The 27,948-nt window shown below is 45.6% G+C and overlaps 3 protein-coding genes across 3 annotated transcripts; all 3 read left to right on the top strand.

Annotated features, from left to right (window-relative positions):
• Window positions 1–6: 6 nt before the first annotated feature.
• On the top strand, window positions 7–6,942 carry LOC309540108 (16 kDa beta-galactoside-binding lectin-like; the record flags this gene model as incomplete). The annotated part of the gene is made up of 5 exons (XM_082236798.1): window positions 7–70; window positions 1,241–1,297; window positions 1,391–1,470; window positions 4,841–5,015; window positions 6,790–6,942. The coding sequence occupies exons 1-5, from the start codon at window positions 62–64 to the stop codon at window positions 6,940–6,942; spliced, it is 474 nt and encodes a 157-aa protein (XP_082092924.1). The 5' UTR covers window positions 7–61.
• A 4,125-nt stretch (window positions 6,943–11,067) lies between these two features.
• Window positions 11,068–17,396, top strand: LOC309540109 (16 kDa beta-galactoside-binding lectin-like). Its single transcript, XM_082236799.1, has 5 exons — window positions 11,068–11,123; window positions 13,341–13,394; window positions 13,480–13,559; window positions 14,966–15,137; window positions 17,199–17,396. The coding sequence occupies exons 1-5, from the start codon at window positions 11,115–11,117 to the stop codon at window positions 17,352–17,354; spliced, it is 471 nt and encodes a 156-aa protein (XP_082092925.1). The 5' UTR covers window positions 11,068–11,114; the 3' UTR covers window positions 17,355–17,396.
• Window positions 17,397–20,641: 3,245 nt separating this feature from the next.
• On the top strand, window positions 20,642–26,853 carry LOC309541047 (16 kDa beta-galactoside-binding lectin-like; the record flags this gene model as incomplete). Its single annotated transcript, XM_082238463.1, has 4 exons — window positions 20,642–20,749; window positions 22,217–22,296; window positions 25,061–25,232; window positions 26,689–26,853. The coding sequence occupies exons 1-4, from the start codon at window positions 20,741–20,743 to the stop codon at window positions 26,851–26,853; spliced, it is 426 nt and encodes a 141-aa protein (XP_082094589.1). The 5' UTR covers window positions 20,642–20,740.
• Window positions 26,854–27,948: the final 1,095 nt, after the last annotated feature.

The following is a 27,948-nucleotide window of genomic DNA, read 5'->3' as shown; positions in this document are numbered from 1 at the left end:
TTCGCAGAGGTTGGAAGGAATAAAGTTTTGGTTATTTGCTGCACCCTTGGAAGAGATCATCATGCAGCCTGTGAGTCTTGTATGTCCATTTTTGTGGTTGTTAGTATAGGAAGCAGTTGCTATTGAAGCTGCAATACCACCAAGTGCAATAGAACTATCCTGGAAATTTAGAAGGATTAATAGGAGGCTTGTTCTCTCTAGGGAAGAGCATGATTGTTTCTCAGCTGCTAACTCTTATATCTCTGACTTCTAGCCTCTGTTTCTCTGGCTACTTCTGGATACTTTATTTTAATTTTTTATTGAAAGCATTTCAACTGAGCAAAATAAAGTAAAAATAAAAAGTCATAAAGAGAAAAAGGTCTATTATATCACTATATATGCAATCAACTACAAGTGCTTCTCTAGAATACAAAGATATAAATGTTATTATTATCCAAATACATGTAGGGTTATTTATAACCATATATTTGTAAATATGTCCCAAATTTCATCATACTGCTTCTAAAGTAGGTCCAGAAGCAGCAGCTACCGCAAAATGCAGCAGGTCAGCTGTTCACTGGGGCAGGAGAAAGGGCAATATAAAAATTATATAAATAAAGGACCTCACAGGAAAACGTGGGATTTGAGAAAGGCTCGAGAACATGCGTATTTGAGTGAACATGGCTAGGTCATCTATTTTATGGTTCACTTACAGTATTTGTAAGGTAAAGGTAAAGGTAACCTGACCATTAGGTCAAGTCGTGGCTGACTCTGGGGTTGCGGCACACATCTTGTTTTATTGGCCGAGGAAGGCGGCGTACAGCTTCCGGGTCATGTGGCCAGCATGACTAAGCCGCTTCTGGGGAACCAGAGCAGCGCACAGAAATGCTATTTACCTTCCCGCAGGAGTGGTACCTATTTATCTACTTGTACTTTGACGTGCTTTCGAACTGCTAGGTTGTCAGGAGCAGGGACTGAGCAACGGGAGCTCGCCCCGTCGTGGGGATTTGAACCGCTAACCTTCTGATCGGCAAGACTAGACTCTGTGGTTTAACCCACAGCGCCACCCGCGTCCCTACAGTATTTGTAGGCTGCCCTAAAGCAGAGTTCCTGGAGGCAGCTCATTCTATTAACCCTAGTGTTAAAATTCCTGCACAGGTTCCCTAGCACTGCACTAACCAATGCTATCTATGCTCTTGTCTGTCTGTTTGTCTGTCTGTCTGTCTATTGTTGACGGCTTCCTTTTGTTCTCCTTTTGCAGCAACCGCCAAGTCTGCTCGGAGGTCCCTGGGCTCACCTTATTTCCAGGACAAAGACTGTAAGAGCATTAATTTCCCTTCCCCCTTCTCCTCCTGAATCTCATCCTGCTACCACTGCGATTGGAAAATGTCTCTCGTTTCTCTTGCTATAGGGAGTGGTTGCCACTGAGTTTCAAGTCTTGCATGGAGACATGGTCCAGATAAAAGGAAGGATCTTGCCAGATGCCAAAGAGTGAGTAGGGAAGGGGGGAAGTATCGCCTGTCTCCGGGAACTCGCGTGTAGGCACACTGTGTAAAAGGTCAAGGTCAAGGGACCCCTGACTATTAGGTCCTTTCGGAGCGGTACCTATTTATTTATTTTTAATTTAAAATATAACTTTATTGAATCATACAATCACATTTCCAGACATATCTGCAAAAAACACAATTATTTACATATTTGCCAAACATAAAGAGTAAGAAGAAACTAATAAAGCAAAGGGAAAAAAACCAAAAAGAAAATGCTGTTTTCCCTAAACAGTAATTCCAGAGTTACGCTCACACACATTATAAAATACAAATCTTAATTAAAATATCTTAAAAGACTTCCACTGCCTAAACCACACTTCTTTTGTTATTTAATTCTCCTTTAACCTCCCTCCCCCGTCGCGGGGATTCGAACTGCCGACCTTCTGATCGGCAAGTCCTAGCCTCTGTGGTTCAACCCACAGTGTGTACATAGCCCTTAAACGTGCTTCTGAGAGCGGAGAATCTCTTATGTATGCCAGGCAAGCTCTGCCCTGGTCATGCGTCCAGGACATAGCAATTCACACCTGTACCAAGATCTTAAGCTGAATGCCGAAGCACCAGATTTATTAAAATAGGGCATGGAAGGGCGAATCATGTTCTAAACAAGGATGTAGAACACAGATCCTCTCATGTTTTTTTACCTGGTTTCCTACTACAGCCACACCCTTAAAATGGAGAGTAAATTAGGAGAGAGATTGCAAGAGGGCTATGCCTGGGTGTATGGAGAAAACGCCCTACTGCACGAAAGTAAAATGTATTTGCCTACCTTCTTCTGCCTCTGGCACTGCCTGCTGTTGGCATGTTACCTAGGAAGGAATGCAAACCATCTCCCCACTGAGCTTAAACAAGTTCCCCCCAGCCTGTGCTAATGTGTAGATGAAATCTTCCTCCTTGACTTAGTTTCTACCAGCTGGCTGGGGCTGATGGGAGTTTTCAAAACATCTGGAGCAGGCTTTCTCAACCCGTGGGTCTCCAGATGTTGTTGAAGTACAACTCCCATCACCCCTAGCTAGCAAGGCCAGAGCTCAGGGATGATGGGAGTTGTAGTCCAACAACATCTGGGGACCCACAGGTTGAGAACTGCTGATTACCATACCAGGTTATGGTATGCAGTAGCCAGCAACAAAATAAATTTGCTCCATCAGCATGGCAAGCCCTTCAAAACATTTGAAGATGCCTTTCCTATAGCATCCTAACTCTCTTGTCTAGAACCTGCGTACCTTGTTGTTGTTTAGTCGTTTAGTCGTGTCCGACTCTTCGTGACCCCAAGGACCAGAGCACGCCAGGCACTCCTGTCTTCCACTGCCTCCTGCAGTTTGGTCAAACTCATGCTGGTAGCTTCAAGAACACTGTCCAACCATCTCGTTCTCTGTCGTCCCCTTCTCCTTGTGCCCTCCATCTTTCCCAACATCAGGGTCTTTTCCAGGGAGTCTTCTCTTCTCATGAGGTGGCCATTGGAGCCTCAGCTTCAGGATCTGTCCTTCCAGTGAGCACTCAGGGCTGATTTCCTTCAGAATGGAGAGGTTTGATCTTCTTGCAGTCCATGGGACTCTCAAGAGTCTCCTCCAGCACCATCACTCAAAAGCATCAATTCTTTGGCGATCCTGCCTTACCTTACTTGGTCCCATTAACCAAGTTGCCTTCCCATAGCCCCCTCATCTTCAGCAGGGGGATGTTGGGCTTCCTTACAAGGCTGTTGTAAATTATGTAATGGGGAATGTGGGATACAGGGATATTGATGTTAAGTAATTTAAGAATTACAGGGATTGGCAGGCACATTATGCAGATCTTGGGCTCCATCCTGACACCTCATTGGTCTATAACACGCTCCAGGTAGATAATTCCTGAGTGAATCTCTGCAACCACGAGTACTAGAACCTTGCTTTATTTTTAATTTTTAAAGTGTTTGCATGAAGCCCAAATCCAGCACAGTATATGAATTTGAGGTGGGTTTAGGCTATAGGCCTGGATCCCCTTCTAATTCTTGGATCCAGAATGGATACAATTCCTAGACTAGCCAGGCAAGATTCCTGGTTATTCCTAATGGCCCACTGTGGGTTAAACCACAGAGCCTAGGACTTGCCAATCAGAAGGTCGGCAGTACGAATCCCCGTGACGGGGTGAGCTCCCGTTGCTTGGTCCCTGCTCCTGCCAACCTAGCAGTTCGAAAGCACGTCAAAGTGCAAGTAGATAAATAGGTACCGCTCCAGCGGGAAGGTAAACAGCGTTTCCGTGCGCTGCTCTGGTTCGCCAAAGTGGCTTAGTCATGCTGGCCACATGACCCAGAATCTGTATGCTGGCTCCCTCGGCCAATAAAGCGAGATGAGTGGCATAACCCCAGAATCGTCCGCGACTGGACCTAATGGTTAGCGGTGCCTTTACCTTTACCTACGGGTCGTTCAGGTAGCAAAGGAAGTGGCTCGGTGCCAGAGGGCAAATGGGTGTTTCCCAACTCCCCCCCGCCCCGCCCAAGTCGCTGGTAGTTACAAAGACAAAGACTGGAAGAGAGAGTTGAGTTATGTGACCTAGAAGCTAGAAGCAGCAGGCTGGGAAACCAGGGAGATAGAGCTGTGCCTGATTTCTGCTTGAATCCAAGACTGCATCTAAGAGGGAAGCAAAGGGGGTGTTAATGTGAACATCATCATCATCATCATCATCATTATTATTTTATTTATTTATACATACATACATACATACATACATACATACCCTGCCCATCTGGTTGGGTTTCCCCAGCCACTCTGGGCAGCTTCCAACAGAACACTACAATACAATACAATAACCTATTAAACATTAAAAGCTTCCCTAAACAGGGCTGCCTTCAGATGTCTTCTAAAAGTTTGGTAGTTATTTTTCTCTTTGACATCTGGTGGGAGGGAGTTCCATAGGGTGGGTGCCACCGCCGAGAAGGCCCTCTGCCTGGTTTCCTGTAACTTGGCTTCTCGCAGTGTGGGAACCGCCAGAAGGCCCTCGGCACTGGACCTCAGTGTCCAGGCAGAATGATGGAGGTGGAGACGCTCCATCATAGGTTCAAGTTGTATACATGTGCAAATAAACTATAAAGGCAGTTCAGTTTCTGCTGCACCTCATTCTGAAGGAAAAGGGAATCCTGGTAAGCGCTTGAAACCCCTGGAATCTCACGCCCTTCAGACATTGAAGTGGCATGTAAAAATGTTCTCAATATTCTCATAGCATGGCAAGCATGTGAACACTTAGGAGAAGGGCCCTGTTGTTGTTGTTGCTGGTGCTGAAGTCCAGTAAGCCTCTCACGTTTGCTATTCTTGTTTCTTTCATAACTTTCAAACCTCTTCAAGATTTGTTGTGAAACTGGGCCAAGACCCTGAGAACCTCATTCTTCACTTCAACCCGCACTTTGACCCCCAGAAGTGTCGGAACACCATTGTATGCAACTCCAAGGAAAATGGGCTGTGGGGGGAAGAGGAGGAGAGCATTTCCAAGTTCCCTTTTGAGCAAGGCGGCAGAGTTCAGGTGAGGTCTTAGCAGTAGATCAAATGGAACCAGCCAGGCAGCCAGGCAGTTTCTCCTGGAGTTCCCTGTGGAGGGAGGGGCATCTGTAGCCTTCCAGATGACATTATAATCCCAACTCCCATAAGCCTTGGCTAGCATGGCTGATGGTCAGGCATGATGGGACCAACAGGCCCACAACGTCTGGAGGGGACGACGACACAGGTTTACTTTCCCTGGCACATGCAAAAGTGGGATGCCTCCATGTTTCATAGGAGGGTTCATTTTATATGGGCAGAACAACTGGAATGCCAGTGTTGGGGGACCTGGCCTGTCTGAACAAAAGTTGTGTCCCACTTTTAATTACAAGGGCTCGCAAATGAAATGATCATCGCCTTTGTTTTGTGGATGTTTATGAATTCCATGTGTTTTTATTACAACGCTTTAAAAAAATAAAAAAGCCTATGCTTATCAATCAAGATCCTTTATTAGGCATAGCAAACCACACATTCTCAAACAGACACCGTATACAAATTGTGCAACATACGAGCTCAACATAACAAGGTTTGTCCCGGTCAGATCTTTAACCTCAGAGAAAATCAATTTGCATAAATAATACAATACAGCACTACCAAATCCCTGATCAGTTAAGAACCACTAATTCTCTTTATAATGACCCAGCCTCTCTACATGGACAGCACTCAAAAATTCAGCCACTATTAAAGTAATTTGTTCATTCCTGTCCGAAAGCAGGTCCTGAACCGTTGGTAGCATAGAAATCAGCTTATTGAGTTGTAAGACCTCTAATTGTCTTCTGGCATAAATGCCAAACTCAAAAGAAAAGAAAATATGCTCCAAAGTAGCCTATGCTTATACACTTACATATATATATTGCAAGTCAGGTAGATACGTTTTTGGTACAAGTGACTCTATGTGGATAGACGTAAAAATGTGGCTGTCTTGGTCCTTGGGCTTTGATGTACAATGGTACCTCGGGTCACATACGCTTCAGGTTATATATGCTTCAGGTTACAGACTCCGCTAACCCAGAAATAGTGCTTCAGGTTAAGAACTTTGCTTCAGGATAAGAACAGAAATCGTGCTCCGGCGGCGCGGCAGCAGGGGGCGGCCCCATTAGCTAAAGTGGTGCTTCAAGTTAAGAACAGTTTCAGGTTAAGAACGGACCTCCGGAACAAATTAAGTACTTAACCCGAGGTACCACTGTACAGTCATACCTCATGTTACGTCCGCTTCATGTTACGTTCTTTCAAATTACGTCCTGAGGCAACCCAGAAATACCAGAAGGAGTTACTTCCGGGTTTCGCCGCTCGCGATGTACAGATGCACCGCTGCGAGTTGCGCTCTTTTCATGTTGCAAACGGGCCTCCGGAACAGATCCCATTCGCAACCAGAAGTACCACTGTACTACAGACTCATCAGCAGTGGAAAAGCCGTGGGGGTCAAAGCAGCCTTTTGTGCTGTTGTCAGGAAAGGGAAACCCAGAATGGCCAACTTGCACTGTCGAAAACAGTGACTGCCATTCCTTTAGAATCATAGAATTGTAGAGTTGGAAGGGACCCCAAGAGTCATATATTCCAACCCCTTCAATGTAGGAATCTCAACTTAAAGCATCCATGACAGATGGCCATCCAACCTCTGCTTAAAAACCTTCAAGGAGGGAGAGTCCACCACCTCCTGAAGGAGACTGTTCCAATTTAAGAAGTTAAAATGTTGCCATGTCATTTTAAAAAAAAGGTTCAGTGTCCTGCGTTGACGCCTCCCTCTCTGCTTCTTGCAGCTTTGCTTCGCATTCCTTACTTCTGAGATTATGGTGCTCCTGGACGACAAATATGAGATCTCCTTCCCCAACCGGCTGGGCCTGAGGGTCCTTGAATACATGGCGGTGGAAGGAGGCTTCCGAATCAGAGCCCTCAGATTCCTCGAATCTTGATTTCCCGTAGTCCTGTAACATGTCCGAATAAATTCAACTTGGTTATTTGAAATGGGCAGTGTAACATGGTTTTGTTTTATATATTGGGTGCATTTCTGAGCACAATTCAAAGTGTTGGTGTTGACCTTTAAAGCCCTAAATGGCCATGACCCAGTATACCTGAAGGAGCGTCTCCACCCCCATTGTTCTACCCCGACACTGAGGTCCAGCGCCGAGGGCCTTCTGGTGGTTCCCTCATTGCGAGAAGCAAAGCTACAGGGAACCAGGCAGAGGGCCTTCTTGGTAGTGGCACCTGCCCTGTGGAACACCCTCCCATCAGCAGAGGGCCTTCTCGGTTGTGGCTCCCACCCTGTGGAACGCCCTCCCATCAGATGTCAAAAAGATAAACAACTACCTGACATTTAGAAGACATCTGAAGGCAGCCCTGTTCAGGGAAGTTTTTAATGTGTAGTATTTTAATGTATTTTTAATCTTTGTTGGAAGCTGCCCAGAGTGGCTGGGGAGACCCAGCAAGATGGGCGGGGTACAAATTAATATAAATAAATAAATAAATAAATAAATAAATAAATGCCCAAGGTGGGTGGAGTCAGGGCAAAAGTGGGCAGGGCAACAAATATAAATCTTGCCTTTGAACAGTATGGTGGTTTCTAGGTGCATTCACAGACCTCCCCCTGGTCTTCATCCCGACAACAAAGAGGCATTGTCAGAGTTCAGAGAGACAACTAGGTGTAAGCTGTAGGGGTCTGTGCTTTAATACATTTATTAAATGAATTTCTAAACGTAATATAAAATATCTAAGCCAGGAACAAGAATATATAAAAATACACAGGATAAAACCAGCGATAAAGCACAATACAAAATTCTTTCTTGCAGACCTAGTCATGAGGTGAACGTTGATGTCACGAACTATGCTAGCCAGATTCTCCCTGTACAAGTATGCTCACAATTGCCTCAGGAGGTAAAAGGTCTTATGGCTGCCCAACTAATTGTTTTGCATTCCTTTTTTGTATGTGCATCTTAGGTTTAGTTTTCCACAAGGCCATAAATCTAGGCTGCACCACCTCAGATTGCAGGTGGTAATTACTTTAGGCTTCTTCATCTGTTATTATTTTTCAAATCCCTCCCAGTCAAGAGACTTAACATGCCAGCAGGCAATGAGAGAGGCTCTAGCTTGGCCACCATTGCAACATGTTGGTCTTCAATGCAGAGGGAATCTTTTGTATGCAGGTGAATTCTGTCATCTGAACAAGCTGAGGTGGTGCAGCCCAGACAGAAATATTGCTTCCTTCCTCAGTGGAAAATGTGGCTTTTATTCGCACTCTGCCAATGTGGGCAAAGCCCAGTTCCTTCCAACCTACTCCTGTTTCCTCTTTTTAGCACTCATTTCTACTTAACTCTCTGTTTAACTCACTCACTCACAACCCACCCAGGCAATGAGCAACCTTCAGATGGCTCTATTTTTAGGAAACCATCAGAATGTGCCTTTAATAGCACCTCTGGACTGTATTAGCAATTCTCACCTGCCAATTGCTGCATGCAAAAGCTACTGTTAAAGGCACAGCTGCAGAATCGGAGTGCAAAATTTGGCAACTCCACAATCTGCAACACCTGCTGCAACAGGTTTCCAATTGTTGATTGAAGATGTAAATCGCACTGATGCAAGACCAGTGGGTTCGCCTTTTTGCTACCTCTTGCATTGGACACCTGTAAAGGATTGTGTGCAACTAGGTTCTACTCAGAGAAGACCCATTGAAATTAATGGGCTTAAGTTAACCAAGTCTATTAATACCTCGGAGTAGGACTAAGGTTGGCTACAACTCCTGCTTGGCAGGGGGTTGGACTCGATGGCCCTTGTGGTCTCTTCCAACTCTATGATTCTATGATTCCAAATTATTTCTCAAAAACAAAACAAACCCTGGTGATATTTTTATAGTCCTTGTGAAACTTTAGACCACAATATTTTTCTTAGTCAAGGAAACAGTTTGTGGATTGGTATACTTTTATCATGTACAGAAGATTTTGTGGGACCACCTCCACCTCAAAATGTTTTGGTTGCTGTGTTTGCATGTGGTAACTAAAACTGTCACACAAACGGAAGCCGCCAAGAGTGGCTGGGGAAACCCAGCCAGATGGGCGTGGTATAAATAATAAAATTATTCTTAAATATAACTATTTGTTGTTGTTTAGTCGTTTAGTCGTGTCCCACTCTTTGTGACCCCATGGACCAGAGCACGCCAGGCACTCCTGTCTTCCACTGCCTTCCGCAGTTTGGTCAAACTCATGCTGGTATCTTCGAGAACACTATCCAACCATCTCGTCCTCTGTCGTCCCCTTCTCCTTGTGCTCTCCATCTTTCCCAACATCAGGGTCTTTTCCAGGGAGTCTTCTCTTCTCATGAGGTGGCCAAAGTATTGGAGCCTTAGCTTCAGGATCTGTCCTTCCACTGAGCACTTAGGGCTGATTTCCTTCAGAATGGCTAGGTTTGATCTTCTTGCAGTCCATGGGACTCTCAAGAGTCTCCTCCAGCACCATAATTCAAAAGCATCAATTCTTCGGAGATCAGCCTTCTTTATAACTATTTAAAGGATGTAAAAACCTGACCTCATGTCTTGGAAAGGGTAGATGGGTTTTTATTTTCATAGAATCATAGAACTGTAGAACTGGGTCATTTAGTCCAACCTCCCCACAATACAGGAATATGCAGCTGCCCAATACAGGGATCGAACCTGCAACCTTGGTGTTATCAGCCCCACGCTCTAACCAACTGAACTATCCATTTTAATATTGTTTCTTCTGTAATATGAGGTTTTTGGTTTTTTTAAAGAGACACTCTTTTTATTGCTTTGGAAATTGCGAGCTGGGTAGGTTAGTTTAAATGTAAACTCGATCAAAATTCTCCCTAGTCACAAGATGCTTTGGGAGGAATTCAGCATGTCACTCTGACAAATGCTCCATCTGCACAAACTTCACAGCTCATCAGATGGAATGATCCCTTCTCTCCTTCTCTTTTCACACTCCTGACTCTCACCAAGCCAATTTGGGTGGTGCCACTGAAGGCAGTGGTGTAGAGTGGTTGGAGGCCACAGGGGCAACTGCCCTGCGTGCAAAATTTCAACACCCCTGCCCCAATACAGCTGCATGTTTCCATAGCTGGGCTCTCTTGAAAATGGCTTCTCCATGCGAACCAGAAAGTGACCTCTCAAGACAACGGAAAAACTATTCTTTGCTTATCTTGGCAGCTACAATCTCCTGGGTGACGCAGATGCTGTTAGGCAGTTGAAGTTGAATGTGTATGCGTACTCTGCCTGTTTCCCTTCCTCCCACCCCTCTGCACAGCCCCGGGTGCTGGCAACCTATGCTATGCCACTGGCTGACGGGGCCTGTTAAATGACTCTCTCCCTTTGTTTCAGCAAATTAGCATGGCTACCCCTCTGAGATTTGCTGTGTCCACAGCTGAGGCTTCTCCAGATTCCAGAAGATGTGGGAAGGGACTCTTCTGCATTGGCCTAGACTAGCAAGTTCTATAGTATCAGCAGCTGGTAGGAAGCCAGTGTGTTGTAGTGGTTAGAGCTATTCCAGACTACAACAGGCAAGACCTGGTCCAAATCCCCACTCGCCCACGAACCAATCACCTTATTCCACTGAAGACCATTTATTTCCTTGGCTCACTTGTTTGCTGACCTGTCTTTTTTGCTCTGCTGGCACCCAAAACCCAGATCAAAGTAAAAAATAGAATGGACAAGTGTTCCAGTGAGTGCCAGCCAGGAAGCTGCTGATAATCAATTGCATAAAGCCGACTTTGCCAACCTTGTGCTTTCCAGGTATTTTGGACTACAAATCCCATCAGCCCATCTAGCACAGGTGATGGGAGCTGTAGTCCGAAAAGCAAGAGGTTAGGGTGGGCCGGCAAAGCAAACTAGCTTCAGCTGTTTGAGAATATCATCAGTGCTCCCATTCATCTGATTTTTGCCAATCAACCCAGGTTTTCTCTGCCTTGCATTTCTGGGTCTCTGAACAGACCACCCACTCACAGCAGACCCATTTTTGTCATGTGATGCTGTTCCTCCAGCTATTTAAAGCAGCTGGGGCTTGTTCTGCTAAAACTGCAGAGCTGAGATTAGACAGAAGAAAAGGTTGCTTACTTGTTGGCCAGACTCCTGCAAGAGTGTCCCATGGATTGTGTGAGTTCCAGGTGCTCTCTGGTTCTTAGAATAGGAGACGGTTCGGAGGGAGGCTGCAGTATAAACTGCTGGGACTAAGCAGTTCTAGAAACCTGAAAGTGTTAATAGGTAGCTTGTTCTTGCAGGAGACGAGTAAGCTTGTTTCCTAGATGACAAGTGTTGCTTGTGGTTTTGTATCTTGTTTCTAGTTCCTTGCTAAATATTGTTGGTGCTTTGTCAGGGTGAGTGTGTGTCCTGTTAATGCAGTACAGTGGTACCTCGGGTTTAGTACTTAATTCGTTCCAGAGGTCCGTTCTTAACCTGAAACTGTTCTTAACCTGAAGCACCACTTTAGCTAACGGGGCCTCCTGCTGCTGCCGCGCCGCCAGAGCACGATTTCTGTTCTCATCCTGAAGCAAAGTTCTTAACCTGAGGTACTATTTCTGGGTTAGCGGCGTATGTAACCTGAAGTGTATGTAACCCGAGGTACCACTGTACCATCAATACACACAAAGCTTTCTGGAGCTTAAAAAAAGACTGGTCTCTGTCCCTAGCAGCTTACAGTCCAAAAATCTGCCCATGGGAAAGGCAAGAACAGTGTAATTTAATGGGAAGTGGGTGGATAAATGTGGTTTTGTGTTATAAGAAAAACTAATCCCTTTCACATATGGGGTATTCCGGAGCCCATATGGAGTCCTTGAATGGGTTCCCTATCGGTAGGAGAAAACAACAGAGGCCAACCAGAGAATATTGAGAAGCAAAGCAGCTAGTAAGCCTGATCTTTATTAAAGGGACTGTCACAACAGGGTCCCCCACTCATTACACACAGGAGGTGTGCAATGGTGCGCAAGCCCTTATATAGACTTTTGAAATTGCCCACCCTGTAGTCCAAGACCACACCCCTAAAACATCCTACATACATCACAGAAGGAGATGGTCTACAGCATAGGAGGCGGTCTACAGCAGAAATCCTGACTGCGAGGATACCTGATAATGGTCACTGATTGCTTTACCTGGGCAGCCTGGCCATTCTTTTGTGATGGTAAATACTTTAGTTCAGGCTTCTTCAACCTTGGCCCTCCAGATATTTTTGGCCTACAACTCCCATGATCCCTAGCTAGCAGGACCAGTGGGCAGGGATGGTGGGAATTGTAGTCTCAAAACATCTGGAGGGCAGAAGTTGAGGAAGCCTGCTTTAGTTCCTGAATCCAGGTCGCAGGCTTGCCCTATTCAATACACAAATACGGCCTTAAGACAGGATTTGCAAGCAAAAAGATTTGGGAAGGCTTTCCCTTACTGCAGAGGAATATTTGAGGAGAGTCAAAATGGCTTCAGGATTGCTCTATTTCAGACACATGGTTCATATATTTAGATATGTGTGCATTTATGAATATTCATTCTATATTGGAGACCTTAAAATTCTTATAAGTGTGCTCAAAGGGGAATGGGTTTGAAGTAAGAACTTCACAGAAAATGTGGGTTTGGCAGAATGCATATTTGAGTGAATTGGTCCAATTGATCTGTGGTGTTATTTATTCACAGTAGTTTTACATTGCCCAGTGATGGAGTTCTTGGGACCAGCGCCATCTTTTTTAAATGAACAAGGAATAAAGGGGGGGGGCGGAAGGAGGAAAACTCTGGAGGTCCAGTGGAGTTCAGCCTTCTGACCCTAAGCAGCTAATAACTCCTGGGGAAAAAAGTAGAAAAAAGTCAGTTCCTGAAAAGCTTTCCTACCCCTGCTCTAACAAATGAGATGAGTACTTTTCCGAGCACAATTCAAAGTGTTGGTGCTGACCTTTAAAGCCCTAAACGGCCTCGGTCCTGTATACCTGAAGGAGCATCTCCACCCCCATCGTTCTGCCCAGACACTGAGATCCAGCGCCGATGGCCTTCTGGTGGTTCCCTCATTGCTAGAAGTGAGGTTACAGGGAACCAGGCAGAGGGCCTTCTTGGTAGTGGCGCCCACCCTGTGGAACGCCCTCCCACCAGATGTCAAAGAGATAAACAACTACCTGACATTCAGAAGACATCTGAAGGCAGCCCTGTTTAGGGAAGTTTTTAATATTTAACGCTGGACTGTTTTTAACACTTGATTGGGAGCTGCCCAGAGTGGCTGGGGAAACTCAGCCAGATGGGCGGGGTATAAATAATACATTATTATTATTATTATTATTATTATGCATGTGCTTCTTGTTTATGGACTCATAGCCAGCTGCTTCCTTTTCTTCTGTATTGTAGGCTTTGTGTCCTAACCTTGATGCATGGGATGAGCCTTGCTCCAGCCCAAAGACTGTAAGAGCACCAATTCCCCTTCCTCTGCTGAATCCCACCGTGTCACCGCTGCAACTCAATTTGTGTCTGATTTCTCTTTCTGCAGAAATTGACTGCCACTGAATTTGAACTTGAGCGAGGAGACGCCATTCAAGTGAAAGGGATGATCTTGCCAGCTGCCAAAGAGTATGTTGTTCTTGTGTTTTTATTTCCCTCCCTGCCAATTTTTATTTATCGTTTTCATTTTTACACTTGAAACAATAACGCTTCGCTTTTAAAAAAGAAAAACAAACCACAATTAATATCCACCCCACTTCCACCCCTTCCATTCTTCTTTTTGCACATTCTAATTTTCCCCTACATCTTATTCTTTCTCAACTTTATATCTCAATATTTCTTACTGCTGAATTTATTTTGTTGCTGTTAACTTTTTGATAGGTTTACAATACATTTCCAAATAATCTATAAAATATTTCCAGTCTTCTTCAAATACTCCCTGCCCCTGTTCCCTTGTTCTATTTGTCAGTCTTGCCATTTCTATATATTCTATGAATAGAATAATCTGATCTATTCATCTGTATCTGCCCTTAGGGTGAAAGGTGGGTAAGGAATAAAGAACCAGCAGCATGTATCTCTATCCTGTCATTCCTGTGTTTGGATGTGTTTTTCCACGAACTATCTTGGATCCAAATTCAGAAACAGAATGACCTAGCTTGAGGTTGAATCCTGACAAGACAGAAGTACTGTTTTGGGGGGACAAGAGGCGGGCGTGTGTGGAGGACTCCCTGGTCCTGAATGGGGTAACTGTGCCCCTGAAGGACCAGGTGCGCAGCCTGGGAGTCATTCTGGACTCACAGCTGAGCTGTCCATGGAGGCGCAGGTCAATTCTGTGTCCAGGGCAGCTGTTTATCAGCTCCACCTGGTACGCAGGCTGAGACCCTGTCTGCCCGCGGACTGACTCGCAAGAGTGGTGCATGCTCTATTATCTCTTGCTTGGACTACTGCAATGCGCTCTATGTGAGGCTACCTTTGAAGGTGACCCAGAAACTACAACTAATCTAGAATGCGGCAGCTAGACTGGTGACTGGGAGCGGCCACCGAGACCATATAACACTGGTCTTGAAAGACCTACACTGGCTCCCAGTACATTTCCGAGCACAGTTCAAAGTTGTTTTTCTGAAAACAAGAAAAAAAATATTCTGAATCTCAGAAGCCAGAACAGTAAGAGGGATCGCTGCGCAGTGAAAGCAGCAATCCCTCTTGCTGTTCTGGCTTCTGGGATAGCTGCGCAGCCTGCATTCGCTCCATAAGACGCACACACATTTCTCCTTGCTTTTTAGGAGAGAAAAAGTGAATCTTATAGAACAAAAAATACGGTAAGTTAGCTATGCCACTACCCCCTGAGGCAGTTTGTTCCAGCTCTTGCTGTTTCTAAATGTATGATGTGAATGTGGCCCTTCAGTCCCAAGTTCGAATTGCAGAGATGGAAGGGGCCTTAGAGTCATCTAGTCCAATCCCTGGAATGCAGTCACCAGTAACACTTTCACCCTGAGTTCACGTTTTCTCTCCCTGCATTGGTCATCCTCTTAAAGGTTTTCCGTCAATCTGGGCGAAGACTGTGACAATCTCATCCTTCAATTCAACCCGCGCTTTGACAGCCAGAATGACACGAGCTCCATTATCTGCATGTCCAAAAAACATGGGGTGTGGGGGAAAGAAGAGAGGATAACCGACTTCCCATTTGAGAAAGGTGGCAAATTTAAGGTGAGCACTTAGCTGTATATCATAGAATCTTAGAATTGGAAGGGGTCCTAGGGTCATCTAGTCCAACAATTCAGGAATCTCAGCCAAAGCAGCCATGGCAGATGGCCACCCAACCTCTGCATAAGAACCTCCAAGGAAGGAGAGTCCACAACCTTCTGAGGGCATCCGTTACATTGCTGAACAGCTCTTAGCCTCCAGAGCAGGAGAACACAAGCTTGCTCCATCCTCTACACAACAACCCTTTTGATATTTGAAGATGACTATCCTATCTCCTGTTGACTTTGTCCATGGAGTTTTCTTGGCAGGGATACTGCAGTGGCTTGCCGGTTCCTGCTCCAGGTGGATCACGTTTGGTCAAAACTCTCCACTATGACCTGTCCATCTTGGGTGGCCCTGCACGGCATAGCTCATAGCTTCTCTGAGTTATTCAAGCCCCTTCACCATGGCCAGGCAGTGATCCCATGGACTGCAAGAAGACCAAACCTATCCATTCTGAAGGAAATCAGCCCTGAGTGCTCACTGGAAGCTGAGGCTCCAATACTTTGGCCACCTCATGAGAAGAGAAGACTCCCTGGAAAAGACCCTGATGTTGGGAAAGATGGAGGGCACAAAGAGAAGGGGACGACAGAGGACGAGATGGTTGGACAGTGTTCTCGAAGCTACTAACATGAATTTGACCAAACTGCGGGAGGCAGTGGAAGACAGGAGTGCCTGGCGTGCTCTGGTCCATGGGGTCATGAAGAGTCGTACACGACTAAACAACAACAACAACATCCTATCTCCTCTGCACACATTCCAGCTTGTCAACATCCTTCTTAAATTGTGGCACTCGGAACTGGACTAGATCAGCAATATCAAAGGGTGTGTGTGAATGGAGCAGGCAGGTGTGTGGCTTCTGCAGGGGGTGGTCTCTGTGGAGGGAGTGTTTTGGGAGTGCCAAACCTGCAACCCTCCAGATGAAATTGCGCTCCCAACTCCCATCAGCCCCAGCTAACATGACCGGTAGTCAGACACAATGGGACCAATAAGCCAGCAATGTCTGGTGAACTCCAGGTTCCCCTGTGAACGGGGGGAGACTTCCTTGTAACATAGCAGGGTTCAGTTTATGTGTGCAGAACAACGGTTGGGGGTCTGGCATGTGTGAGCAGTACTTGTATGGGATTTTTAAACTGTGTGTTAAAAACCAACCCATCGTTGCCTATGGAAATCTAGCTTGTAAGTGGGCCTGTCTAATCTCTGTTGGGAGGGACTTTCTCAGAATTTGGGTCCCTAATATCTAATGCGTAGCTTTAGATACCACCTTGCCAACAAAGGCCCGTATAGTTAAAGCTATGGTTTTCCCAGTAGTGATGTATGGAAGTGAGAGCTGGACCATAAAGAAGGCTGATTGCCAAAGAATTGATGCTTTTGAATTATGGTGCTGGAGGAGGCTCTTGAGAGTCCTGTGGACTGCAAGAAGATCACACCTATCCATTCTGAAGGAAATCAGCCCTGAGTGCTCACTGGAAGGACAGATCCTGAAGCTGAGGCTCCAATACTTTGGCCACCTCATGAGAGGAGAAGACTTCCTGGAAAAGACCCTGATGTTGGGAAAGATGGAGGGCACAAGGAGAAGGGGACGACAGAGGACGAGATGGTTGGACAGTGTTCTCGAAGCTACCAGCATGAGTTTGACCAAACTGTGGGGGGCAGTGGAAGACAGGAGGGCCTGGCGTGCTCTGGTCCATGGGGTCACAAAGAGTCGGACACGACTAAACGACTAAACAACAACAAGCTTCTGGTGCAAACAAGCAATGCATCACTAGCAGAAAATCGACCCATACCAACAGGTTAACCTGGATTAATAGTATTTATTTAACTCTCTGTAGATAAGAGTAAAATGGGGGTGCAAGGCAATTCTGATGCGCCCTAGACTGCCACACTTGGGGTCAGAACAGCCTGGGGTGCCCTTGCAGGAACCATTCCTTTAAAAGCTTTCAAATGCTGCCTGGGACATGTGTTTTGTTTTTAAAGTGTTTGGCGTCCCCCGCTGGTCATGATTATTCCTTTTATTTCTTGTAGCTTTCATTCATTCTTTACACTTATGAGATCAAGGTGCAGCTGGCAGACGGCCATGACATCTTCTTCCCCAACAGGCTGGGCCTGGAGACCATCAAGTACGTTGCGGTGGAAGGAGACGTCAGGATCAAAGCCCTCAGATTTCTCAGATTATCCTAGTCCCAAGTCACTGTTGTCTTGTTACATGTCTGAATAAACACAGCTTGTGCTCTTCAATACATGTCATTTCACATGGTTTTATTTTGTAAGAGGGAGGAAGGGGGCAATTTTCAGGCCAGGAGCTGCTACCATTATAATATTATTATTATTATTATTATTATTATTATTATTATTATTATTATTATTATTAATTTACTCTGCCCATCTGACTGGGTTTCCCAAGCCCCTCCAGGTGGCTTCCAGCACATATAAAAACATAATAAAATGCCAAACATTTAAAACGTTAAGAGTTTTCAACATACGATACAATAACTAGCGTAAAAAAACAACAACGGAAAATTAAGGATAAAGGAGCAAAAGAGGAAAGAAAGAAAGAAAAGAGAGAAATAAATTAATATAATAAAACACAAAGAGACGATAGAGAAGAAGAAGAGGAGGAGGAGTTTGGACTTTATATCCCGCTTTATCACTACCCGAAGGAGTCTCAAAGCGGCTAGAGAGATATATAGAATCTCCTATCACACTTGTTTCTTAATTTTCAATCTGCATACAGAGAATTTAATTCTCCCAGCGCTTCCTCCTTCCTCAATCTCACACCCCCAAAAAATCACTCTAGCTTGCCTCTCAGACGGCTCCCTTTCTCTTTGGTCTATTACCTCTCTGTATCTACCTTCATTTATCCTGATTATATGTCTTCAGAGATCAAAACATTCATATGAATAACATTACTTGAGAACCATAAAAAATTAGATCTTTGGGAATGGGTGGGGGTGGGGGTGTTGAGGAAAAAAGCCTTTGAGGGCCACATTCCACTGGTGAGTTGGGGTTGGGGCCCAATATAGGTTGAGGAACAAATGGAAGTTTTTCCTTTATGGCTTCTGTGCGCACACAAGCAGAGCACTTTGCAACAGTAGACCCTACCCCAAAGCGACGGGTCAGGCCATAGCTTAGACATGGAATGCCTGCTCTACATGCACAAGTTCCCTGGTCCAATTCTTGGCTCAATTCTCCAGGTAGGACTAGGAATGTCCCTCATCCGAAACCTTGGACAGGCTCTGCCAGTCAGTCAGGGCTGGATTTAGGTTTGATGAGGCCCTAAACTACTGAAGGTAATGGGGTCCTTTATATGGGGCAGCTGTCTACCAGCTCCACCTGGTATGCAGACCCTACCTGCCCATGGACTGTCTCACCAGAGTGGTGAATGCTCTAGGTATCTCTCACTTGGACTACTGCAATGCGCTCTATGTAGGGCTACCTTTGAAGGTGACCCGGAAACTACAACTAATCCAGAATGCAGCAGCTAGACTGGGAGCGGCCACTGTGACCACATAACACCAGTCTTGAAAGACCTACACTGGCTCCCAGTATGTTTCTGAGCACAATTCAAAGTGTTGGTGCTCACCTTTAAAGCCCTAAACAGCCTCGGTCCAGTATACCTGAAGGAGCGTCTCCACCTCCATTGTTCTGCCCGGACACTGAGGTCCAGCTCCGAGGGCCTTCTGGCAGTTCCATCTCTGCGAGAAGCAAAGCTACAGGGAACCAGGCAGAGGGCCTTCTCGGTGGTGGCGCCTGCCCTGTGGAACGCCCTCCCATTAGATGTCAAAGAGATAAACAACTACCTGACATTTAGAAAACACCTGAAGGCAGCCCTGTTCAGGGAAGCTTTTAATGTGTGACATTTTGATGTATTTTTAATTTTTGTTGGAAGCCGTCCAGAGTGGCTGGGGAGACCCAGCCAGATGGGCGGGGTACAAACAAACAAACAAATAAAATGTCCAACTGTCCTTTGTCAACAACCAATTATCACTGTTTTTTGTATTGAATATATGCTATATGGTAATTTATAGACCTAACAGGTATCTAAAGGCATTTGCATATGCAGATTGTAGACACCTTATATATAGAAATGAGCAAACCCGTGATATTTTAGGGAGCAGGCTAGCAGGCAGGGCCCATTACGTATATCACAGGAGCCTACACAACACAAAACACTGTTGCTGTATGTAGGTTTTATTTTATTTGTTTTTTATCTTCTATTTTGGAAATGTACATCCAGTTTCTTTTTCCTTAAAAAAAATGTTGGGCCCCCAAAAGAGTGGGGCCCTAGGTTATAGCTTATTTAGCTTATATGTAAATCCGGCACTGCAAATGGAGCCGTGCACTGTCTACTCAGAAGTAAGTCCCACTGTAATCAATGGAGCTTACTCCCAGGTAACTGGGTAAAGACTGGGTAGCTTTATACTGCAATCCTAAGCATTTTTACTCAGAACTAATTCCCACTGAGTTCAATAGGATTTACTCTTTGGTATGTTCCTGAGCATTCTCAGTTTCCATCATTTTTATTATTACTATTACTATATTCCACCTCTCTCCCCGACAGCGACTCAAGGCCGCTTTCAGCTAAAATTTGATTTCATTCCATTTATCTGCGGAAGCTGTTGTATACGATCCCTTCCCACATTTATTCCCTTCTTCACATTTATTCTTTACAACACTCCTGCTAGGAGTGTTTGTAATTGGCTCAAGGTGATGTAGATGTGTGTATTCAATCTATGTGTTTGGCGAGATCAAATGCAGGAGTAATAATAATAATAATAATAATAAATATTTACTTATACCCTGCCCATCTGGCTGGGTTTCCCGAGGGAGAAGAGGATGTCCCCATTTTCATCAGAGAAATTAGCTAAGGCTGTGTTTAAAATAGTGCTTTTGCGGGCCCATGAAGTTTGTTGGAATAAGCAACAGACTGCAATGTCCACTGTGCTGAGAGAATATCAGCCACCAAATGGTTATTGAACCCAAGAACAGAAAAGCCAAGTGGCCCTTCTACATTTTGTGCTTTGCTTTCTCTTTAAGCTTTCCTGCTTCTTTCTGCTGTATCCCAGAACCGCCTGCTGAAATTAAAAGTTTACAGCAGATATCAGGAGCACTTCCCTGCTGCAGGCCTATAAAAGGGATTTACATCTAAATTTAATTTACCGGTAATTGGCCGGCCGGCCTTTGCTGCTTGTGCTGCTTTCCAAAATCCATATCAAATCAAAGAAGCAATGACCAAATATTTCAAGGAGCCCAAGCCAGGAGGCTGCTGAGATCAATTGCACATGAAGAAGTAGCACCAGCTGTTTGAGTTTACAATTAGTGTTTCTATTCATTTGAAAGCCGCTAGCTTCCCACCCCATTGACTGATTTTTTCCTCCTTGCATTTCTGCCGGTCTTCACTCAGAGGATAACCTTTTTGTCATGTGATGCAATTTCCCCAGATATTTAAGGGCAGCTGGGGAGTCTTTGCTGAAACCTTTTAAAAAGCAGCTGGAAGTGGCTTGATTTATTGAATCTCAGAGAGAAGAAAGTATTGCTTACTTGCTGGACCCTAGTGAGATTGTATCATGGAGACGGTGAGTCCGGGGTTCTCTGTTGCTGCTGTAAGACTAGGAGACAGTTGGTATTGAGGTGGTAATACAAGCAACAGGCACTGAACAGCTGAAACTTATCAGCTTGGGAATGAGTTAACAGTTATCAGCTAGGAAACAATCTATGCGTGGCACTTGTAGCCTTCCCTGTCTTGTTGCTTCTGGTTTCTTTAAATTCTTTTTTTGTGTTTTGTCAGTGGGACTCTCCTCTGTTTTTGTTTGTTTGCTTTTTAAAATTTATTTAATCATTTTTTTGATGCAAACAACAACCACAAAAGACACTACAACAAAAACCATAATAATAATAACACAATTTGACAGTTCAGATTTAAATACACCAATGTACCTATGACTGCACCTTTTAAACAATATTTTCCCACCTCTCTCTCCTCCCCCCACTTCCTCCCACTATCCGCCTTATGGCTGAAATATTCATTCCAGATTTCTTCATATTTATCCATTCTTAATTTGCGTCGACATGCAATTCGTTCATATGTAGCTAATCTGTCCATATTCTCAAGCCATGTGCTCAATGGAATCTTTTTCTCTCCTCTGTTAATGACGAGACCGTATTATCAAAATGCATGGTGATTTCCAGCATAAATGAAATGATGAGTCTCACCGAACTTACACACAGTGGTTTACCTGTGGGAGAAGCAAGTATAATGTGATTTTAGGGGGTGGCGGTGTGCAAATGTAGCTTTTCATGCTCAAACTGCCCAAGGCAGGTAGTTCCCTGTGAGGGGCCCCAGACTCTGAGCTTCTATTTTAAAAATAGAAATCTCTGGCCCACTAGAAGGAAAGTTATAGAGCAAAAGGTGCAGGTACCCTTCTAAGCAATTTCTGCAAGGTAATGTTAGCCTGGCTCCTGATGCCTTGCAGTGTTTTTAACCAGTGAGTGAAGTCATTTTTTTATTATTATTTCATAAAATTTATATACTGCTTGATTGTAGGAAACTTTAGTGTAGTTTACCCTGCTCTGCCCCTCCTATGACAAATGAGATACCGTGGTACCTCTGGTTAAGTACTTAATTCGTTCCGGAGGTCCGTACTTAACCTGAAACTGTTCTTAACCTGAAGCATCACTTTAGCTAATGGGACCTCCGGCTGCTGCTGCACCGCTGGAGCCCGATTTCTGTTCTTATCCTGAAGCAAAGTTCTTAACCTGAAGCACTATTTCTGGGTTAGCAGAGTCTGTAACCTGAAGCGTATGTAACCTGAGGTACCACTGTATTACCTATGCTCTTGTCTATTTGTTTGTTGCTGGCTGCATCCTTTGGTCCTGTCTTGTAGAAATTAGAAAGTCTTCTCCACCCATGACCCATGGGCTCAATTTGTTTCCTGGCCAAAGATTGTAACGGCACTAATTTCCCCTCTCCTTTCCTCTGTCTCTCCTAAATCTCACCATGCTATCTCTATGGTTGAAAACCTGTCTGGTTTCCCCTGCCGTAGAAGCTGATTGCTACCCACCTTCAACTTCTGCACGGAGACACGATTCAAGTGAATGGGAGGTGCTGGGAAGATGCCAAAAGGTAAGCTGAAAAGGCGGGGAAAGTGATCCCAGGACTGCAGTGGTGAGGAACCTCAGCCTTGGGGCAAAATGCGGCCCTCCATCTCTCTGTCTCTGGCCTGCAGACCTGTCTCGGACTGCATATTTCCCTGGCCCTGCTCCACACCCTTCCTAAGTATTTTGGCCTGGCTGGAATGTGTCCTTGAACTCCGATATGCCTCTTGCTTGGTTGGAGAGAGGAGTGACAATGTGTATAGACATTATCTCACTGTAAAAGGTAAAAATTGCAACCAACGTTTGCCTCTGGCATGTTGGGTTGACCTGGAAAAGGTTAACCCCTCTCCCTGCTGTTCTAGTGTGCACATGAAATCCTCCTCCTTGCAATCTGAACTCATTGGTTTCATTCCCACCCTTTAGATCAGGCTTCCCCAACCTGCTGCCCTCCAGAACTGAAATCCCATCAGCCCCTGACTGCTGGGTATGTTGGCTGGGGCTTGTCCCAAACATTTGGGACCAGGTTGTGGAAAGTTGCTCTTTAACCAACAAAATACAGTTGGGGCGGCTGATCTGCCAGTCCTTCAAAACATGTGCAGGTGGGGAACACATAGCCCCCTTGACCATTTTTTCTCTAGGTTCTGCTTACCCTGCTCGGTCCCTTAATAATAATAATAATTTATTGTTTATACCCCACCCATCTGGCTGGGCTTCCCCAGCCACTCTGGGCGGCTTCCAACAAAATATTAAAATACAGTAATGCATCAAACATTAAAAGCTTCCCTAAACAGGGCTGCCTTCAGATGTCTTCTAAAAGTCTTGTAGTTGTTGTTCTCTTTGACATCTGGTGGGAGGGCATTCCACAGGGCAGGTGCCACTACCGAGAAGGCCCCCTGCCTGGTTCACTGTAACTTGGCTTCTCACAGTGAGGGAACCGCCAGAAGGCCCTCGGCGCTGGACCTCAGTGTCCGGGCAGAACAATGAGGGTGGAGACGCTCCTTCAGGTATACTGGGCTGAGGCGGTTTAGGGGCTTTAAAAGTCAGCACTTTGAATTGTCCTTGGAAGTGTACTGGGAGCCAATGTAGGTCTTTCATGACCGGTGTTATGTGGTCTCGGTGGCCGCCCCCAGTCACCAGTCTAGCTGCCGCATTCTGGATTAGTTGTAGTTTCCAGGTCACCTTCAAAGGTAGCCCCACATAGAGCACATTGCAGTAGTCCAAGCAAGAGATAACTAGAGCATGCACCACTCTGGCGAGGCATAGAATCATAGAGTTGGAAGAGACCACAAGGGCCATCGAGTCCAACCCCCTGCCAAGCAGGAAACACCATCAGAGCACTCCTGACATATGGTTGTCAAGCCTCTGCTTAAAGACCTCCAAAGTAGGAGACTCCACCACACTCCTTGGCAGCAAATTCCACTGTCAAACAGCTCTTACCGTCAGGAAGTTCTTCCTAATGTTTAGGTGGAATCTTCTTTCTTGTAGTTTGGATCCATTGCTCCGTGTCCGCTTCTCTGGAGCAGCAGAAAACAACCTTTCTCCCTCCTCTATGTGACATCCTTTTATATATTTGAACATGGCTATCATATCACCCCTTAACCTCCTCTTCTCCAGGCTAAACATGCCCAGCTCCCTTAGCCGTTCCTCATAAGGCATCGTTTCCAGGCCTTTGACCATTTTGGTTGCCCTCCTCTGGACACGTTCCAGTTTATCGGTGTCCTTCTTGAACTGTGGTGCCCAGAACTGGACACAGTACTCCAGGCAGTTTGTGGGCAGGTAGGGTCTCAGCCTGCGTACCAGATGGAGCTGGTAGACAGCTGCCCTGGACACAACTTTCTGCAAGTTGTTAGCCCTCATCTGCAGTAGAGGGTTAAGAATGCCAGCTTACATTGCAAGGTTGTTGTAAGTTCCTGCATTGCAGGGGGTTGGACTAGAATGATGATCCTTTGGGTCCCAACTCTACAATTCTATTAGAAGCTATTTTAAGGGTGGATGTGGGGTTGTGGGATTGGCATGAGTTAAGTAACTTAAAAGCTACGCAGAAGGAAGGCACAACAAGCAGGGAGTGGGCGCTGTCTTGCCACCCCATCAATATACACCAGGGGTCAGCAAACTTTTTCAGCAGGGGGCTGGTCCACTGTCCCTCAGACCTTGTGGGGGGCCGGACTATATTTTGAGGGGGGGAATGAACGAATTCCTATGCCCCACAAATAACCCAGAGGTGTATTTTAAATAAAAGCACACATTCTACTCATGTAAAAACACGCTGATACCCGGACCATCTGCGGGCTGGATTTTAGAAGGCGATTGGGCTGGATCTGGCCCCCAGGCCTTAGTTTGCCTACCCAGGATATACATTCAGCTCCAGGCAGACAAAGACTTCATTACAGTGGTACCTCGGGTTAAGTACTTAATTCGCTCCGGAGGTCCGTTCTTAACCTGAAACTGTTCTTAACCTGAGGTACCACTTTAGCTAATGGGGCCTCCTGCTGCCGCTGCGCTGCCAGCGTGTGATTTCTGTTCTCATCCTGAAGCAAAGTTCTTAACCCGAGGTAGTATTTCTGGGTTAGCGGAGTTTGTAACCTGAAGCATATTTAACCCAAGATACCACTGTATTCTCTGCAATCTAGAACTTTGCTTTATAGTTAAGAGTTCTCACGAAACCTAAATCTTTGGGCTGAAGACTCCTAGCTGCATAGTCCATATGTCAATACCTGGTCCTGTGGGCATGTATTAGTTGCTCTGCTGGTTTCACTCTGCATCCTTGCTTCGTATCTGTTATCCTCTCCCAGCTTTGTTGTGAATCTGGGCCAAGACTGTGAAAACGTCGTCCTTCACTTCAACCCTCGCTTTAACTACCGGACCGATGTGAACGTCATTGTCTGCAATTTCAAGAAGCTGGGGAAGTGGGGGAAAGAGGAGAGACTAAACTTCTTCCCTTTTGAGCAAGGTGGCAAAGTCAAGGTGAGGACTTGGCAGATGTGGGGTGGGTGGGTGGGTGGTTTCTCTGCAAGTCCTGGTTCCATTATGGTGGAGGTACGCTGGGGGTGGTGAACTTGTGGTCCTCCAAGTGACATTGCACTCCAAACTCCCATCAGCCCCAGCCAGCTTGCCCAGTGGTCAGGCACAATGGGGCCAGCAGTCCCAACAGCACTTGGAGTGCCTAAGTACAGAACACCTGGAACCCCACTGTGTGTCGTCTTCTCACCTTCCCAGCTGTTTTTCAGCCAAGCTGGTGCCTTCCAGGTGTGTTGTCTCAGGCTGATGGGACTTGTCATCCAGAAGATGAGGTTGATGTAAAGGTAAAGGTAAAGGGACCCCTGTCCATTAGGTCCAGTCGTGGCTGACTCTGGTGTTGCTGGAAAGGCAAGAAACAGAGCAAAACTTAAACTGGCAATTCCGTAGACCAGGACCATCCAATGAATATAAGTTATAGAAGGATTAGGGTAGACTAAAGGAAGTATTCACAGAACACATGGTTAAACTATGGCATTCTATACCACCACTTTAGTAAAGGGACTCCTGACCATTAGGTCCAGTCGCGGCCGAGGGAGCCGGCGTACAGCTTCTGGGTCGTGTGGCCAGCAAGACTAAGACGCTTCTGGCAAACCAGAGCAGCACATGGAAACACCGTTTACCTTGCCACCGGAGCGGTACCTATTTATCTACTTGCCCTTTGACGTGCTTTCGAACTGCTAGGTTGGCAGGAGCAGGGACTGAGCAACGGGAGCTCACCCCATTGCGGGGATTCGAACTGCGGCCTTCTGATCGGCAAGTCCTAGGCTCTGTGGTTTAACCCACAGCGCCACCCGCGTCCCTGAGGTTGGTGTAGACTCTGCTAAACTCACAAGTTCACACCAAGTCAACCAGCCCTCCTAGGCCATCCTGCCAGCTGCCCTAACAATACTTTGGCTATTATGGTCCCCTAATCTAGCTAGAGGGATGCAGGTGGCGCTGTGGTCTAAACCAGAACCATTCAAAAACCAAGATGCAGCTGCTGATTGGCTGCAGGGGCATCCTGCAGTCAATTGGAAACTGTGCCAGACGTTGGGCTTCCAAAAATTGTTCAGAAACCGGAACACTCACTCCCAGGTTTCGATCGTTTGGGAGCTGATTTGTTCGGGAGCCCAGGCGTTTCAGATCCAAGGTATGGCTGTACAGTCTTTTAATGTATTAACATGTAGCGTTAAGACAGGCCTGGCTCTTGGGCTTTGGAAGGGCACAAACTCGGCCACCATGAAGAGCCCTGGGGTCAAAGCAGCTCATGAGGCTCTTGCACAAGACCTGGACACTGAATGGTCAAGTTGGAACGTCTCCAGAATGACTGCCATTCTGTCAGAAGTCTTCAAACACCATCAGGCTTTGTAAAAAGTGTTTCGTGTCCAACGCCAATTGTGATTCCTCCTTCTGCTTCTTTCAGATCTCCTTCACCTTTCTTTCTTCAGAGATAAAAGTCTTGGCAGAGGGCCATGAATATACCTTCCCCAACCGTGTGGGCTTGGATGTCATCAGCTACATAGCAGTGCAAGGAGACATTAACCTCAGAGTCCTCAAACTTGTCACCCCTCGTCCTGTGGATGAATAAATTCAATTGTGTTATTCAAAGAAAGGCCGCATCACATGTTTTGATTTTAGAACGGGTGTGGTGAACCGTTTTTCAGCTCGAGGGCCTCATTCTGTCCTAGACAACCTCCAGAGGGCTGCCATGTGGGAACAGTTGATTGGGTCAGAGGCCCAACACATGGGAATTTCGCCTTTCAGGTTCTCTGCACACTCACCCAGCCTTTTCTGGTCCTCCATCCAGGCCACCAAGAGAAATGGTCAGGTTTCAAGAACACATTGAAGGCAGGCAAAACTCATGGAATACAGAGTAATAATAAATTTATTATTATTATTATTATTTACTCCCCGCCCATCTGGCTGGGTTTCCCCAGCCACTCTGGGCGGCTTCCAACCGAATATTAGAAACACAATACAGCATTAAACAATAAAAAATTCCCTAAACAGGGTTGCCTTCAGTTGTCTTTTAAAAGTGAGATAGTTGCTTATTTCCTTGACATCTAATGGGTTGGTGAGGGTTGTAGCCTGGGCATACTTCCAAGGGCCAGATAAGAAGGTCCTGGGGGCCACATTTGGCTCCTTGTCCTGAGGGTCCCCACCTGTATTTTATAACATCTTTTGGATTATGCTCTTCTGCTTTTCGTTGACAGCAAAGAGGAAGCCATGATCCCCTCTGCCGGGGTTTCCTGAGTCATTGACCTCAAACATTTCTCTCTCTTGGGGGCTGTCTTGATAGGCCCCCCCCTTTGTACGAAGCAGCATCAAAGGTTGTCCTCATCTGAAGTGGGAGGGGTGGTGTGTTTACTGTGCAAAACTGCATCAAACATACAAAACGGGATTCAGCCACAGGTTTTTTGGATTTTTGTTGTCCTCTTCAGTTAGCTAAGGCTTGCATGTGATGGCACATGCAAACTTAGATGTTCTTCTGTGACTTTCTGCTTGAATTGTGGCAGTTCAGTATAAATGGGAGGGTATCTTAAATATAATTCAATTTGGTTTTACAAATGCTTTTGAGAGAAGCGAGGCCAAGATGCTGCTGTTGCTTTCTCTTTTCTCTAGAGTCAAAGAAGCCTACTATTACTTCCTTTTGCTCCCCTAAAATGCAGTTTACAAAGGTGTG

The sequence above is a fragment of the Podarcis vaucheri genome (assembly GCF_965113315.1).
Source record: "Podarcis vaucheri genome assembly, chromosome: 9".
Taxonomy (NCBI): Eukaryota; Metazoa; Chordata; class Lepidosauria; order Squamata; family Lacertidae; genus Podarcis; species Podarcis vaucheri.
This window is presented reverse-complemented; position numbering and strand designations above follow the sequence as displayed.

Bases quoted from the DNA above. Each gene is read 5' to 3' on its own strand.
- LOC309540109 (XM_082236799.1), top strand. The intron at 13,560-14,965 runs GTATGTTGTTCT...ATCCTCTTAAAG, and splicing joins ATCTTGCCAGCTGCCAAAGA to GTTTTCCGTCAATCTGGGCG. The intron at 15,138-17,198 runs GTGAGCACTTAG...TATTTCTTGTAG, and splicing joins AGAAAGGTGGCAAATTTAAG to CTTTCATTCATTCTTTACAC.